The sequence below is a fragment of the Pleuronectes platessa genome, chromosome 11 (assembly GCF_947347685.1).
Source record: "Pleuronectes platessa chromosome 11, fPlePla1.1, whole genome shotgun sequence".
Lineage (NCBI taxonomy): Eukaryota > Metazoa > Chordata > Actinopteri > Pleuronectiformes > Pleuronectidae > Pleuronectes > Pleuronectes platessa.
In genome coordinates, this window is record NC_070636.1 from 11,768,888 (window position 1) to 11,786,411 (window position 17,524).

The 17,524-nt window shown below is 43.2% G+C and overlaps 1 protein-coding gene across 2 annotated transcripts in view; it reads right to left on the reverse strand.

Moving 5' to 3' along the window:
- The window catches only part of kidins220a (kinase D-interacting substrate 220a), a 50,489-nt gene that overhangs the window by 17,074 nt on the left and 15,891 nt on the right, over positions 1 to 17,524 (reverse strand). For both annotated transcript variants that reach the window (XM_053434391.1, XM_053434390.1), the window contains exons 20-23: positions 16,621 to 16,858; positions 16,425 to 16,516; positions 14,115 to 14,259; positions 13,779 to 13,941 (exon numbers count right to left, since the gene is read on the reverse strand). In XM_053434391.1, coding sequence (XP_053290366.1) covers positions 13,779 to 13,941; positions 14,115 to 14,259; positions 16,425 to 16,516; positions 16,621 to 16,858 — 638 coding nt within the window. The remainder of the gene's footprint in view (positions 1 to 13,778; positions 13,942 to 14,114; positions 14,260 to 16,424; positions 16,517 to 16,620; positions 16,859 to 17,524) is intronic.

The window sequence follows — 17,524 nt, forward strand, 5'->3', positions numbered from 1 at the left end:
CAAGAGCTGCTTTAAAGCAAAGATGGGGTAGAAAAGGACACTAGTGATCCCTCCCAATAAAAGCTTAATCTTCAATTCGCCTTCTTTGGGCTCACTCGCTTGCCAGGTCGTTCTTTGCCATTTCAGAGTGATTTCTTCACACAAACCCTAAAAGGACCTGACCTTCATTGACTTTTAGAGGGCCAGGATGTTAATATCAGTTAAGGACCGGATGTGTTTGTGTCAGTGTGTATTTATGAACGTGTGTGGCAGCCAAGTGGCGAATCTCACAGTCGTCTTAAAGGTCGTTGACCCCCTTGCAACCCCGGGTTGCTATTTATAATGAGTCCCCCCCCCAACACCTTCCAGCAGGTCCAACACAATGATACGGAGCAAGAAGAGATCAGAAATAGTTCTCTACACCAGATAAATAGCAAAGTAGGAGGCAGAAGTCTGCTTCTCAACCCCCCCCCCACGTCAGCTTCCACCTCAGTGTCACGTTTAAATGTTGATCAAAAGCTTGTCATCGATGATAGACGACCCTGTCACTTTAGAGTGGCGGCCGGTCAAGGCTTTTTATAACATTTGAAACGATTCTTCGCATAGAAAGGGGAACAGAGCAGTTCTCTTGTTTCAGACCAATTAGGCTAATCCTTCAACCTCGGCTTACAGGCAGAAATGAAAAGGGCTTTAAGGATTTTCTGACAAAGAATGCAGCATGACGTTCTTTCCCTCCTCACGTGGTCGCCTCCACACTCAAATACTGTATACAGAAACAAATACACAATCAAAACCTCACCTTGCACACACACACACACACACACACACACACACACACACACACACCCTCCTGTGTCACCTATACACAGCGGCCGACTTTTTTTTCTTTTAAACTTAGAGCAGCTCAGCAGGGGTTGAGTGTTGGTGGAGCTGGCTGAGGCTGATTCATGCCTGAGTCACCACTGCCAAACACCTGAGGGCTGGAACAACAAACACACACACACACCATAGACTGTATATAAATATGGACAACGCGGCTCCACTTCCTGCCACTCACCGGAAAGGACACCAAAACATACGCTACCATCTTGCACATTAAGAGCTAAATTCTGAACAGCAACGATTGGAGAGTTCAGCCGCAGTTGTGAGATTTCACCAATGCACGCTATTGACCAATTGCAGTCCATAGCTGTCAATCCTGCTGTTTCACCCTCTTGTTATAGCATCAAATAGTTAATTAATACCAAACTAACTGTAACGATGCTTGAACATCCATCAGTGGGATAAAAAAAGACAACATCTTGAAAAAAAATGTATTTCACAAGAACGTTTACATTTTATTTTGGCCCATGTCCCATGCACTAACATAGAGGAAGCCGGGTTTATGGCCTATACTGCAGCCAGCCACCAGGGGACGCTTCGACTTATATCGTCATAATCCGTTTTTAATACACAGACAATCCCGAACACACACACATACATTCATACATACACAAAAGCTGGAATCCACAGAGGACCAGTTTCGCTAATGTAAACAGCCATGTGGGACCCAGGGGGACGAGCATCAATCTGTATGTGTCCACCACCTGGGCTATCTCACTTGGAGCAGCAGCATCACCTGAGGCTGTGAATACACCAGAGGCCTGAGCTCACCAATGGCGAATTCGTCTCGCAATAATCCTGCTGGTATCTGGTCTGATCCTCTACAGTTTTCACACGTTCCGATTCCTTTATCTCTTTTCACCTCCTGAGATTGGACTCTTTTTCCCCTCTTTATGCCTTTTCTTATCTCTTCCACCCCCTCTCCATTTTCCATCTTTATCTCATGCCAACCATACATTCTGTTTTTGACTCTGTCTGTTGTTTATCTGCTCGTCTGCTTCAGGTAGGCAGACAGCACACGCTTGTGTGTCGACTCAATGCTAGTATCCTATCAGTGATGGAGCCAGAGCTCTACCGAGACCTAGGTGGCTTCACAGCAGCCTTTACAAATACACACACGTCTTCTGGTTCTCCTGGCAAATGGCGGCGCAAATGAGAGATCGAATAACCAGTTTTACTCCGGCTTTCACTAAAATACCTCCTAGAGGGATTTAGCACAGGGGCAATGGGCTTCCTAAAGCTGCTTTCAGACATGCACTGAACTCCGCAGTCCTTCCGTATTTTCTCAGGAGGAGATGCATGCGTGAATGTAAATGTGTCCAAGACGCTTCTAACCCGCAACAAGCGCAAAAATGAAAAAGCGGTGACACACACATAGAAGACACTGATGAGGATGTCAAGAGAATTTGTGGTGATAAGAGCTGTGTCTGGGTGTTATCTGCACAGCGGAGTTAATACGTGACTTCCTGTCCAGGGTTTCCCCCAGCACTATCTTGTTAAGGCGGCCGCCTTAACAAGACTAGGGCCCCGCCTTGACTACCAATGTATTGAAAAAAAAAAAAAAAAAAAAAAAAAAAAAGTTGAAAAAAAAAAAAAAAAAATGGCATTGATAATACTCAGGTAATACTGTTTACAACATTAGTCGTGCCAATAAAGTTTTTTGAGTGTAATTGAGACGGCGACATCTGGTGGTTGAATATATTGTTGCATAGTCTATCATAGTCACCTGTCAATCTACCGCCAGTGACGTGCGGTGAGGTCAGTGAGTGGGTAGGCACTGAGTTCTGAAAGCCAGATTTCTCTAAACCTATATATTGTTAAATCAAAAACAATAAACAACAAACAGGCACGCACGGCCGATTTCAAATAAGTTCCTCCCTTTCTTTCTTTCTTTCTCTCTCACTCACTCACACACACAGACGGGCAGGGGCGGACTGGGGGAAAAAAGTGGCCCGGGAGTTTCTGTCAGACCGGCCCACTCAATACACGGCGCGCGGCCCACTAAGTAGCCGCGTTGCCCACTCAATGGATCGCGCGTATCGAACAGTCAGTGGCCTTCTGGGAAAAATACCCATACACTTAACATTATTTTGGATGATTACAAAGAAATTACATCATATATGTATGTTTGTTTTTTAATAACATTTGGATCCACCAATTTGCCTGGATGGACACATGGAATAAAATGATTATTGGCTATTGTAACACTCCAAGGTAGGTATAGTTTGCTAGATGAATATGCTTAACTCTTTGCTAGTATCAGATGGTTATACAAGTATAACTACCAAGCCTTAAGGAATGAATGTCAGCAGAGAAAGACCACACAATAAAGAAACTGGAATCAGTGGGTAGAATTTGTATGAACAATATATTAGAAATGAATAGAACAGAACATACGATGGGGTGTGAACATCAGTGGTATCAGTAGTGTTGCATGCTGGGTGTGTGATTGTTTGTGTGTGTAGGGGTGCTGAAGGTGCATAACAAAACAGTAAGTTACATAACAGAACCTAAACTAGCAGCCCAGGTTCTTTAAGGTCATAAATAAATAAATATATATATATGGTTATAAATAAATATATATATATATATATATATAGATATAAAAAACAATATCAGTATACTCCATACTATAACAGTTTTATTATAAGCCCACTACATGAGTAGTTTTTGCAGCAGCTCACTCTTTTCTGCAACACCGTCAATGATTTTCTCACTGTCCAGCATCTGCAAAACATCTGTTTGAGTAGCCATCAACATAAAAGCCTCCAGGTGCTGTTGAGAGAGTGAGCTCCTGAGCCTGTTTTTTATGTATTTCAGGGTTGAAAAGCTTCGCTCACATGCTACCTGTGTGACAGAGAGGGTAAGCAGGAACCTGTATGCAAGGCCTATGATGTGGTATGCATCTGTCAGGAGGTTGTACTGCTTCAGAACTCGGTAGCAACAGATTGGACAGTCCTTGCAAGATGAGCACTTTTTGTACACTATCTCTGCCTCATCTTCAGCATCCTCTGGCCCGGGTTCTGTTGTCTTTGTTGTGTATTCATCAAATACTGATGACTTCAGCCTATCCCATTGTCGTGCCAGACTTTTGAGTTCGCTCTGTAACTCTGCCTCTGTTGCTCTGTCATCAAATGGCAGCAAACATTTGCTTAGCTCTTGAAGTGCTGCCTCTGGGAAACTTTCGCCGTAGGATATAACCTGGCTGAAGTTTTTTGGGTCCAGAAGTGCCAGATCAGCATACAAAGTGCCATTCTTGAGGAAACGTTGGTGCATGCTTCCTGCGACTGTGTCCATTATTCGATTGTGAACCTCAATCTTGTATGATGCTTCGGCATCTGTCACAGCCTCATCTCGGGACCTCTCTCCAGGCATCGATTTTTTCCTTCTTCCCCGTTTCTGTGGCAGAGTGGTCTCCACCTCCAGCTCAGTCTCCTCACTCTCCTCCCCAATTTTATAGTTGGCCCACTGGATGAATTTGTCGGCTGCTGTCTTGATGCTCTGAAAATCTCTGGTCATTTCTTTCAGCTCTGCTTCTGCAGTCGCAACCATCCGATGAGCTGTCAGGATGTCCATTCCACTGGTTTGAAGATATTTTGAAACTGGTGAAGTGACCTGGAAAATTCGCAGGAAGATCTGAGCTGTTAGTATAGTTTCATACTTTAGAAGCTGGCCGATGTATCCCTGGGCATTTACTCTCGCCGTGGCATTGATGGTCTCTCCATCTTGAATGGCTGAGAGGGTGTGAAGGACATCAAAATACAGGGCCCCGTCTGGCTTTCCAAAAGAGCCAAACACCTTCGTCAGAGCAGCATCTTTGGACCACCAGCGCGTTTCTCCTATAGAGGTGAGACGTCTGCGTCTTGGGTCTTTGCTCTCCTTTTCCCAGATGTTCATCCTCTGGTAGGACTCTCTGAAGAAGACAGCGATGTGGTTCATAAGAGAAAAAAGAGAGCCACTTGCCAGCACACACTGTGTTGTGTCTGTCAGCACAAGATTTAATATGTGTGAATAGCACCACACATGGATTTGTGTTGGGCACTTTTCAGAGAGCAATGCAGAGAAGCCTTTATATTGGCCTTGCATATTGGAGGCCCCATCGGTGGAATTCCCAATACACTGCTTCACATCCAGATCCATGGCCACCAGCACGCCATTCACAAGTTGGGCAAAGTACTGCCCAGTGGAAGCCTCACATCTGGTCACAGCAACTAGTCGCTCATGAACAGTGTCTGTCACATACCGTATGACAACAGAGCACTGATCATGGGCTGTGATGTCCTGTGTGGTGTCGATCTGGACCGAGTACATTCCAGATTTCCGGACTTCAGCAGCGATGGCACTTTTCATGAGGCGTTGAATGGTGGTGATGATGTAGTCGATGGTCGTTTTGGATAGGAGAGTGACAAGGGCACCTCTACCTTTTGTTGAACCAGACTGGTGAATCTGCTTGCTCTTTTCGATGCAGAGAGTGAGGTGTTCCTTGAGACAAACATCATATTTTCCCAGTAAAACTGTTATTTCCAAAAAGTTACCATGGTCAATAGTGTCGTCATCCAGTGTGTATGCTGCCTCTTTCTGCCTGCCTCTGTAGCTCAAACCTCTTTTGCCGATGAGCTTTATTACATCTATAATGCGCTCCAACACTTGTCGCCTTCTGCGGACTTGCTCTCTGTGAAGTGACATCTGAGGTCCCATGAGAAGGTCCTGGATCGTGCTTCTTGAAGATCTGAGAAAATATGCCTCAGCGCAACCTCTGTGTAGTTGGCTCTTCTCATGCTCTTCAACTCTCTGGTGTATGTGTGTGAGGTTGGACATGCCAGTGATGAACGTGCTGCTTTCTGTGTGATTAGCAAAGGCGAGACAAAGGGAACAGAAGAGGGCTTCTTTTTCTTGACTGTATGAAAGCCATTTTCTGTTTGTGCCGTCTTTACAAAAAAAAGCTCTCTGCACTACAGCCTTGTCTGCCTTCTGCTGTGGGTGAAAACGGAAGAAGTGGTCAAATGTGTCTGACTTCGGCCTGGTGAAATAATCAAAATCTTTGCCTTCACTTTCTGTGTCTTCTTGCCCTTGATCATCCCTGTCATCTTGGCCTCGACTTTCTCTATCATCATGGCTGCTATCCCTGTCCTCTTGGCCTTGACTTTCTCTGTCATCCTGGCTGATATCCCTATCACTGTCATCTTCAGCCTACGTGAGTGGTAAATAAGGTTTATCATGTTAGTATGTTAAACCATTGACACAACACTATCAGCAAACTACACTTAATAAACATTACATTTAAGTGTACTAAGAATACTTTTTTATAATTAAGTTTCCACTATTGGTTAGTACACTCAATGTGTATTAGATAAATATACTTGAAATGAGTCAAACTATTAAAATATTTAAACACAATTAATCGCAATTTTTGAATGTCCCTATTATTGTAATGCTCTTATCAACATGGAAAAGTGGATTGGCTTGCTTTATGCAAATGTTTTATTTTATTGAAAAACAACATTGCCAAACAGGGCGCTACAAAATATAATTATAAAGTGCACATTTCACAAAGACTCAGCCTATAGTGCAGTCAAACCATGGCTTAATAATTCATTTTTTCAAGTTTGCTGTGAACATCGCCAGGCCTCTTATTTAAGAAACAATGAACCTTAACAGTTAGGTTACCAATAGAAAGTAGACAAGCCTGTTGACCAAAAGGAACGTTAATCTCGCGAGAAAAACATTGACGTCGTTAAAATGGGTTTGCAGCGTCGTTAATAACTCGTTAATCTGACTTTATCTTAATACATCTGCTCAATTGAAATACACTATTTTTGTACTTGGTATATTAAAGTGTTACTTACGGTGTACGTTGTACCCTGGCTCTTATCTTGGCTCTCATGCCCCTGGCTGCTGCTTCCAGCAGCTGAATCATCAATCTAGATAACATATTAACATTTTGTTTAATATGTTGTGAAATGCATGCTATACTTGGCCAAGTCAACGCCTCTACATAACATATTAACAATCTAGATAACATATAAACATTATTTATAATTTTAGATTTTAGCATAACAAACTAGCTGGTTAACTTATTTGTCACAGGTTAATAGAAATTATAAGATTGTCCTATTTACAACTACCACCATGGATAGCTTGCTCATCAATTGTAAGCCAGTGACTACGGCTAACATGTTAAAATAGATAATCTAGATGTTGACAACAACACCAGCTTGCTTATTTTACCAGATCATAACGGTCTATGGGGTTAGGGTTATCTTACCTTTTCACTGTCACCAGTCGGTGGTTTTCCAAAGAAATTTGATATTTTTAAATGTTTTGAGGCACCTTTCTCCAGACATTTTTTCTTTTTATCTCTTAGCTTTTCAGCTCCACCTTTTCGTTTTGGTGCCGACGGCATGCTCTCGCACTCTCCAAAACAACGAAGGCAACGAAGAGCTGGGCCTCATGGGTTGTGCGCATGCGTATAACTGGGTGCCGCGTTGCGTGTATGTATGCAAATCCAAATTCTCTACACTTCGGCTGTGTAAGAACCAATTTAGAGGTGTTTATTAATAAGGTGGAGATCTTTTCTTACTTTGGACTTCCGAAGTCTGTAAAACACATATTAAAAGACACTTAAAAAAAAATCGAAAAATAGTCACCATGAGTGTGAAGACCGATTGCGAGTAGCAGTATAAAAGCAGTCAGTGCGAATAGATAGGTATAGCTCTTGGAGAAAATTACGCTTGTGCCGCTGTTTCAACCATTGTAGGGCTGATGCGATGATGGGCGTGGGCCGGTACATCATAGTGATGGGCCGTTGGATTTATATTTTCGGCCATCGGCCCACCGGGGATGTCCCCGGTATTCCCGATGGCCAGTCCGCCCCTGCTGATGCCTCTTGTCAGCTGTGCCGCAAATAAGAAGATCCAGAAAGGAACTGTAAATAGTTGAATTTGCCCTTTTATGTGCATACAAAAGTTAAGTGTATTGTCCATTATTTGTATTTAATTTGCACTGTTCTTTAATTTTATTTTGTAGTGTCTGCATGTTTTCCACAACATTTGTACCTACTGTTGTTTATTTATATTGAAATAAACAGTTGTTTATTTCATTCATGCGTACTGGCATCTTTGAGCAAAATACCCCCAAAAATTTTCGCCGCGCCGCTACGCGCCGCGCCTACAGCACCGCTACACACCGCGCCAACAGCACCGCCACCTGCTTACCACCTTGACTGAGACATTTACTGGGGGAAACACTGCTGTCTCTGTCTGCTGCAGCCCGGCTTAACCACCTCTCGCCTGAATAATTTGGAGGATTTGATGCTGTTGTGAACGGGCATCTGTGCAGAGAACCTCCCACTGTGTTGTGCATATGTGAAAGACAAACTGCGGGTAAACTCCGTTTCTCTGGACTTTACCGAAAGGTTCATGTCTGAAGACGGCTTAAGAGGACCCGGAGAAAGTGGGACATTTTTTTTTGCATTTGAAGTTTGTGCACGTTACAGAAAGTGTCACTAATTTTATGGGGATTCAGATGCATAATAGGCCGCATGGCAAAGAATAAAGACTTTTCATTCGGGGGCAGGGAAAGTTAAAAACTATTCATCATAAGAAAACAATAGGATCTCTCCATTCTTTTCTTATGCAGCCAGATATAAGAGCTTATTAAAGGATTCCACATAAAGAGAATCACCCGCATGAGCTTTGGAACAGCGCTTTTATCCCGGCAACCAAATTACAATAATTGTGCCAATTAAAGTAATCCTGAATGAAGAGAGTGTCATCTTAATGTTTCAGTGCTTGGGATAAGAGTCTCTCTAATTAAGACTGAATTGCCTGGCTACGTATTCACTCAGAGTGTGATTAGTGCAAAGGGAAAAAAAAGAAAAAGTTTTGAAGTGTCCAAGAAGTGCCTGGCTAGTTATGTTTCTGAAAGCGGGGGAGGGGAATTCAGGGTCAGGCGACAAAACAGAGGAGAAGAGACGACGAAGGGAAGAAAAGAATAAGAAAGTGATATTCTTTACAAACTGTGAATTAAAATGCATCAAGTGCGCAAAGATTTGTAGGTGCTTAAACAGCGACACCGCAATGAACAGCAATTCTAGACACTAACCAACCTACCAACCTCCCTACCTACCGCTCCGCTCCGTTCTGCTTCCTGCGCTGCGTGAACGTGAGCTGTGTGTGTTCGGTGCATACGTGTGTTTGTTGAACGCAGCCTGCATCTCAGGGTTTGATTAATTACACTGATTCCCAGAGGAGTTAGGGGTGACATATGTTCTTGCACTGGTGTGAGCTAGGTGTCTGTGCGTGTGCGTGTGTGTGTGTGTGTGTGTGTGTGTGTGTGTGTGTTACTTGCATCCGCTTTATATGTGATTTGAGGTGTGTTCATGAGTTTAGACTTGGTTTTAGAGTTAGTCTTAGGTTTAGTTGAGAGTTAGGCATTTAGTTTTGCTGGTTACGGTTAGGGTATGAGGCTCGGGAATGCATTATGTCCTCACTAAGATAGATAGATATACAAACGTGTGCGTGTGTGTGTGTGTGTGTGTGTGTGTGTGTGTGTGTGTGTTGGTGCGTGTGTGTGTGTGTGTGTGTGGCATGCAGTTATTCGAGTGTATGTGTGTGTAATGAACAGAAGATTCAGGTGCAGTGCCAGAAACACACTTGTGAGTGCGGCTGGGGGCATCCTGGCACAGAGAGGGCACCAGATGTCAGAGCAGTGCAGGAACCTGCTCAGTGGACCAGTGACACTTTTTTTTTTGAGAGCTGAAAACGGGATCTGGGCGTCCAGGAATAAACTCTCTGAAGAGCTGACTAAACCTGCCCTCATTCATTATTGGGTCCAAATCTGTTAACCCCCTCAACTGCAACAAGGTCAAAAAACAATCACCACTAAAAAGAAAAACACCTCAGAGACACTGACGGAGATTGTAACAGAATGAAGACCCCGTATGAACAGTAAAAATTCTAAATAGATGTGTACAGGCAGAGCTGCTAATTCTAACCGAGCTGATCATAAAAATCTAAGCAAATTGTTACAGGAAGGTTTGACGAAATCTAATCAGATTATTTTCTTAGAATCGGACATGCAATTTAAGTGAGGAAATTTGGTTTTAATTTAATTAAAGCTAAGGCAAACGCTAATGGAATTAAAAAAATTTAGGTGAGTAGATACAAAAAAATACGAAACAATAGTAAAGGTCACAACAACAGCCAGGAAGTGTCCTTGAACATGATCCAGAAGGTGAACTCGCGCCCTAACTTGAAGTCCCCACACGGAAGTTCTTCCATGTAATAATGGCTGAGTGTAATGTAATGACTCTAAACAACATCAAGGAAATAAACGTACAAAAGCCTATTAAGAGTATTTGGAAATGGCAGGGCTGCTTTAGAGCAATAACCATGAAGCAGGAGAGAGCTAGGTTAGCTCCAGTCATTAAGTCTCTAATGGCAGCTAAAACCAGGAACAACTGACTCCTGAGAGACACAACACTGAGAGGGAAGAAATGATATGGCTGAAATGATAGTCACAAGGCTGCAGGCTCCAAATTCAATTTGCCATGGGAGGGAAAAAAGAAAAGAAAACGGCATTTGAATGGTTGGATTTGGCGTTGTTAATTTGACAGCTACAAATATGACGGTCAGGACAAATGCGCTCCTTGTTCTGCTTCCTGTTGAGTTTCTGCTGCGACGCTGGCTCACTGCTCGAGCTGTAATTTATAGATTCCCCTACAGAACTAACAGAAAACTTTAGTTATGCTCTCTGTGTGTGTGTGTGTGTGTGTGAGAGAGAAAGTAAGTTTCAGTGTTATGAGCCAGTATCTCCAACTGACAGTGCCATCTTTGTTACACAATGCATTCCCCCCGCTATCTTGAGTTAGTCTGGGCAGCTCCCGCTCTTACCATTAATGATAGAATTGCTGAGGTTATTAGCCGATTACACATTCTCCATCAGATTAGGGAAGGCTGTACTGGCCCGCTCCCTCTATGGGAATTAGCGCAACACATTTCTCTTCACGCCGTGTCCTACAATGACACCTCACAGCACCCCATCATGGACGCTTGTTATTGCCAGGCAAGCTAAAAACGGCTTTTAGCTGTTTTGAAAGCGTGTGTGTGTTTCTGGGAGATATGAGGGAAGGTGGGTGAGTGTTTCTATTTTTTCCTCCTTTCCAAGGAGTTCAGGTAGATGCCACATAGAGCGGCTGTCTTCCTCTTCACTAAGACACACTCTGTTATTCACACAAGATTTCGGTGTTGTTCAGTGGTTTAGTTTTGATTTAACAGGCTAAACTGAGAACAACTCCTGGCACATAAAGCTACCTTCAAATCAGATAGTGGATACCGGACCTGAGCGGTAACGGGACACGCTGGGTGAAGACAAATTTTTAAAAAATGATATTCGGGTTCAAGTCAATTGGCTGGGCAGATTTGTTTCTTTAATCAGGGAGAACAAGTGATAGCCATGTGTGTGTGTAAGGGACAGGGTCCAGCTTACATAACTGCAATGGGCTCGGGTTGGATTCAGACACAAAGAAAACAATGCTCGTTGGGTTCGGGTCGGCCTCGGTTAATATGTGCTCCGTTCGGACGGGGTTTGTAACAAAAATATCAAATACAAGGCTCTAATTTTATTTTTATTGGTGGAAAACGGCAAAAAGAAAAGCCCTTCAGTCGTATGGTTTATAATATATGATGTTTTTCTGATGCTCTGTGTGGTGTGGCCTGCCATGCTATAGTGAGCCTTACAAAGAGGAGAGAAGAGGAAGAGCTCGCTGCCTTGTGACTGAGATGCAGGGCGACAGTTGACCTATAAGGGGCTGACTCACCCCCACGTTCACTTCACCACTAATATATTCACTTAGTAACGCTCAGGGGATGTGCAGTTCCGCTGTGAAAAATTGGCTGAGCACAACCACTCGTACACACATGCATGCTAAAACAAGGAATCTGCGAGACGCCCGAAACATGATAGTTACAGAATTAAACAAACAAACAAAGCTCATTATAACTATGATAATAATAGTCGCATCTATGAAAAACACAAGCAGAAGTATGAGCGATGTGTGTACACATGCTGTACATGCAGGTATTTATATACACGGCTGAAAAGGAAAGCAAAGAGAAATAGTTATCTGTTTCTCAAACAGACAGACAGTTAGAAGAAGGGGCCTGAGGTTATGAGAGGCCAGTCAAGTGCTCATCTATCGCTCAGGGACAGAAGGACAGAATAAGTCATCCAGAGCAAAAAAAAAGGGGACGTAGAGAGCCTCAGATCATAAGAAAGAGGAAGAAAAGAGCAAGCACGGAGACAGAAAAAGATACACAGACAGAGGCCAGAGTCTTATCAGCTGAAGATTAGCGCATGAGATAAGGCCTCTAGGCAAGGCGTTGTATTTAGCCTGTTTGAGGCTTCCTGTCATCATCATTAAGAGTGCTTCTGCGACGGCCACTGCGGAAAACAGAGCAGCCATTTGGAAAGACACCCAGTGAGGAGGGAGATAAAGAAAGACAGGACTGTTGTTCAAAAACAAGATGAAGGCTATATTAAGTCTAATGAGCAGTGTAAGCACAATATCATGCTGTAGCGACTGCACTCGAATTCAGATCTAGTGTGTATCTCGATCTGCCAGTTTTATTTCCCACAATAATTATGGTGATAGCGTGCATATGATGTTTCCACAATACTTAAACATGGTAAAGGTATAGAATTTTTTTTCCACGGAAACAAAATACAGAGATCTTGCTCGTGCAAAAAAATACAGCTACAGCCTTCTGAGTAAAATGATTCTAATCTCTTATCTGTGCAGCTGTCACTCCTTAATACTTCACATGTCACATGTAATACTTAACCTAAGCCATATAGTAGAAAATGGAAGGTATTGCCTATTGTCCGTTGAAAACCAAACAGCTAATGAGACAGCAGCTAGCCTGGGAGATGGGAGGAGGGAGGTTTGTCTGCTAAATCTAGCTGGCTGACTGGTTGACAGTAACTGTCTGTGACACTTTCCTGCCGCAGGAGCTGTGGTTGCTAGTGTATTGTGACAGAGTGCAACCTTTAAAGGCCAACGACTGATGCACAACAGCACCCAAACCCTGCGCTTCAGCCGGCATCGACCCTCCTCCTCTCATCTGTGTGGAGCGCATCAAATCCGCGACCACACACACATACAAAAGGCATAAACACTCACACTGTACACACGCACACGCACACTCACATGGAGAGAAAAGAGAGAAAGAATTTCCCTTTATTGCTCAAATGAAGAAATCTGACCTTCAGTTTTCTCTTGTCCAGCTTTTAGGAATTTACTTTTTCTGTAATCAGGTCAAGGCTATAATAAAGTAATTATGACCAATTACAAAATAGTTGCCTATTAGTGTGGCACTTACAAGCACCATGTCCTGATGTGGCCCACATGACAAGGAAAATCCTCTACTGCCATCTGATGGTCAAAATACTCACATCTCACTTAGAAGTTACATATCTAACAGAGAGAAAAGCAAGTAACGGGGGTTATTTCACTAAGCCCAACACTGATGATGTTGTTGTGTTCTCATTTATTGATCTACTTATTGAGCATTTAGTGTTTCATTGTCAGAAGCTGGGTCACTTGGTCAGATGAATCCGAGATTGATCTAATTTTTGTTAAACATGCCCTCATTTGGTCAAAAGTGTGGCCCAAGTTCAAAAGACAAGGGATGGTAGTGAAAAAAGAGGGAGGGAAAGAGAGACACAATAAAAGAAAGAAAGAAAATATACACAGATGTGTGTAAGAGGGCTGCGCATCTGGTAGATCAGATTAGCAACAAAAGAAGTTATTTTATCTGTGTGTGTGTGTGTGTGTGTGTGTGTGTGTGTGTGTGTGTGTGTGTGTGTGTGTGTGTGTGTGTGTGTGTGTGTGTGTGTGTGTGTGTGTGTGTGTGTACCTCTCATAAATGGTCTTGAGAGGGATCTGGTCAGACACTCCGTCGGTCTCCTCCAGAAACAGAATGATCCATGACGTCCTGTAAGGCCACTCCTCTGTCAGGTTGATCCATGACGCAAGACGATCCCAGCTGAAAATGATCTGATTGGCTCGCAAAAGACGACCTGTCAAAAAAGAAAAGAAAAACATACATATATATTAAACGTGTGTGTGTGTGTGTGTGTGTGTACACACAACAACCCACATCCCAAACCAATCAGCAATGTAGGCTTGTTGGCCTGGTTAAATCAAGGCTTAACAACTTTGGTGCTATTGTACGGAGTGATTAATTTCTTACCTGTGATAGAAACAATGTTGAGCAGCCTCCTCATGGTCTGTGGGCTAATGTCACTGAACCAGTCTTCAGTCACCAGCAGCTTGGTGAGGTCAAATGACATCTGTCTGGTGACGGTCCTCTGCATCTGGCGACGTCTGTATGTGTCCTTGACAAGTACACAGTGACAGTTAGTCTATTTAGCATAATACTGGAAATTCCTGTCTGTATCTGTTTGAAACCACAGTTTTCACTTGTTTCAATGATGTCTATTTGATGCTGAAAAATTTGGATCTGAGTCAGAGTTGGATTGTGTAATAAGTAAATGGGAGAAATCCTTCAGAGAACCAATAGAAACTGTCTAAAAACATGAAAAGACAAACAGGAACCCAGGATCTTAAAACAATACAGCCACAGGAGACTTTTATCAGAAAGTTACTCTTGAGCCAAGTCTTAAAATCGTATATGTCTTACGTCAATACCACAACATTTCTCCTGACCATGGCCGAAGTTTCATACTTTATACATGTGTGCATCATTTCAGGGTCAACATGTGTGATCATAGGGCATGTCATCATACAACCTAGATGGCGTCCAGTTATAAATTGATTGGTCTGTTTTATTCTAGTGCATCAAGATAACCCAGCAAAGGTCTACAATTAAGGCAAAGGGCAAAAGTCTGAGACCACTTTCCCATTCTGGGAAAAACTGTATGTGAAGTGTTGTGAGTGAAACCAAGTATAATGATGTTCTTTTTTTCTCACACTCAGCACAATCCATATCATCTCCTCGTGAGCAAAACCTATAATTCTCTGTGACTGCAAATAAAAATCAAAGAGCCACAGTCCAGAGTTGAACACTCATGACACACAGGCGAGCTATTGACACAGATCTACCGGAGAACATCTGTGATGATATCACACAGCTGCCGTGGTCATGAGCCAAGATGAGGCTTTTGGTTGACTTTGAAGTTGTAACGACAATCTCATGACCTCTTTCACAGCGAGATGAAACATATGGCCACCACTCAGCCCGGAAAAGGTCTGTCAGACGGTATCGTACAGTCAGCCTCAACGACCTGACTTTACGCTATGTATTGATTTTTTTCTGCAGGTCTACATCTTTACTGCTACTTTTACTGTATTTGCTCACTGGTTCTTCTTCTCCTCACTGACACACTGGTCAGTCATTGGTGTTAATAAAATATCTACAAGCAGAGACGGCGAAAATACTGAATGCCAAGTTCTGGATAATAACCTTTTTCCTTGTAAACAAGATTAGTTTAATTCCGATAAATGGAAATTAGATGGTGGAGATACTCATAATGTCATCCACGACTTGAGGAGCCGCATGAAAATTGAGAGGCACTAATTGATTTCCCCCTCCTGCCCTCATCTGAAGCTCCACTTGTAGAGAGAGGACCCTCCTGCCAAGAGCGAGCTAGTGGCAGAGGGCAAGTAAACGGAGCACACTGCCCTGTAATAAAAGGGCAGACACCAATAATTGACGGTACTAGATAAACCCGAGGTACAAACAAATGTCAAACAAACAAACAAACAAGAGAGGGAGGCGGGACGGAAGGAAGGGGGAGTTAGCGGGATGGTCCCGCAGGGAGGGTAGGAAAGCATCAGCGACAGCAGCAGAGTCACTTAGCCTCCTGCCAGCAGACCTGGTGCCAGTGTTTTGTCACAGGGACCCACTGCTGCTAGGCCTTGTCATTAGGCTGTGGCAACGCAGCAGGAAGGATAAACAGCCATTACATCAATTACAACAGGAACCTTGGCCGCACACCGAGCACCTCTCTCGCTTTTTTTTGTCATCTCTGTGTATCTCCCTCTGTCCTCTGGACTCTGAGACGCCTGCCAACACCACGCATGTACTGAGCAGCCCCTTCAGGAAGGAGGCTGAAGAGAGAGAAAGCAGCGAGGGGGTTCTCAGGCAGCTTCTCTCGCCCTAACCTGGTGTTTTGTATTCAAGTTGTGGTGAACTAACAGCGTTTTAATCTTTTTCTCATTCAAGTGGGGACATCCATTATTAATGCCAACCTTCTAGATGACTCATGTCTTGAAATAATTATTTGACCAAAACGTATGTGTCGGTTTTTAGGTTTAAGTGTGGGGTGTATGAACTGTATCTGTTTAGGGTGACCATTACAATATACAAAGCTTGATATATTGGTCTTACTATAAACCTACTCTTGGACTTTTGATATCGGTGTCATCTATATGGATCAAGTAAATAATGGGGTCAGGAACAACTAATGTGGAGCTATAAACCCCCACAAAAAATTGTACAATCTATAAAAAATAAAAATGAACTTCAATATGCCATTACCCTGCGATTAAGGGCATTCTTGCTGCCAAACTTGGCCTGGTCTTGGCCCAGGGTGGTCTGAGACAACTTCCTGTCCAATTCGTCGTGCCATCCTGAAGAGAGAGAGAGAGAGAGGATATGAGAAAGAGAATGACAGCTGACCAATGCTTGTGAATGAACAGAAATGTATATATCTATACTAGCCATTGTCATTTACCTTCAGCAGGCATTGCCTCTCCATTGGTGGGGGCTGCCATGCAAAGCTTTTTGGAAGTACTGAGGCCCCTGCTGTTGAGGAACACTGGAAGGTGGACGATGTTCCTCATGTAGTCGTGGCCGTTGATGTTGGAGTCTCTCAGCACACTGTTGAGGTTTTGGTTGATAGCTTTTATGATGATATGGGGATCGCTGGCAAAGATGGAGATAAAGGGGCCTTTGGAGAAGAGTACCCTGACCTGCAATGAGAAATGAACCATCAGTTTGTGTGTAAAGGACACAGTTCATGTGGACTGGATTTGGTTGAGCGAACAACACATTTTAAGGTCAGCAGAACGCTCAAAATGGAGGGTTTACAATCTAATCATCAACAACATAACAACAACAGCTCGCTGTGGTGCTTAAACTTAATAAGCCCTGTGAGAGCTGACTGTCTGCAGCACATGGTTTTGGGGATTTCCACTTGGATAACTAAGGGACACAGTCCAAGTGTCACAGGACATAGCTTTGTGCTACATGCAGACACGGCTTGTTAAAACCCGGCCAGCGCCCTCGGGCTCGTCCCACAGGATGATGAACCTCCGTCTCTACAGCAGCTGTCAGCACCATCAACTAAGGCTCCATCACATGATGGCTGCATCTTTAAGATACATTGTCTGGTATGAAGAGTATACAGACTGAAAACATCTTAAGATTTGATTTAGTAATTTGTGTAAACTAAGAAAAATAGATTTCTGAGTATGCGTTTGATCTCTGAACTGAAGATGGTTTCAGAGTGATGGGGAGGTGCTTGCAAAGATGAGAAGATTAGATTAGCACGCAGGAGGTTGCCATGCTTTCTGGGATTACTTCACCAAATAATAACATTTGGCTTAAGGAAATTATATTACAGGGGGAGGAAGGAT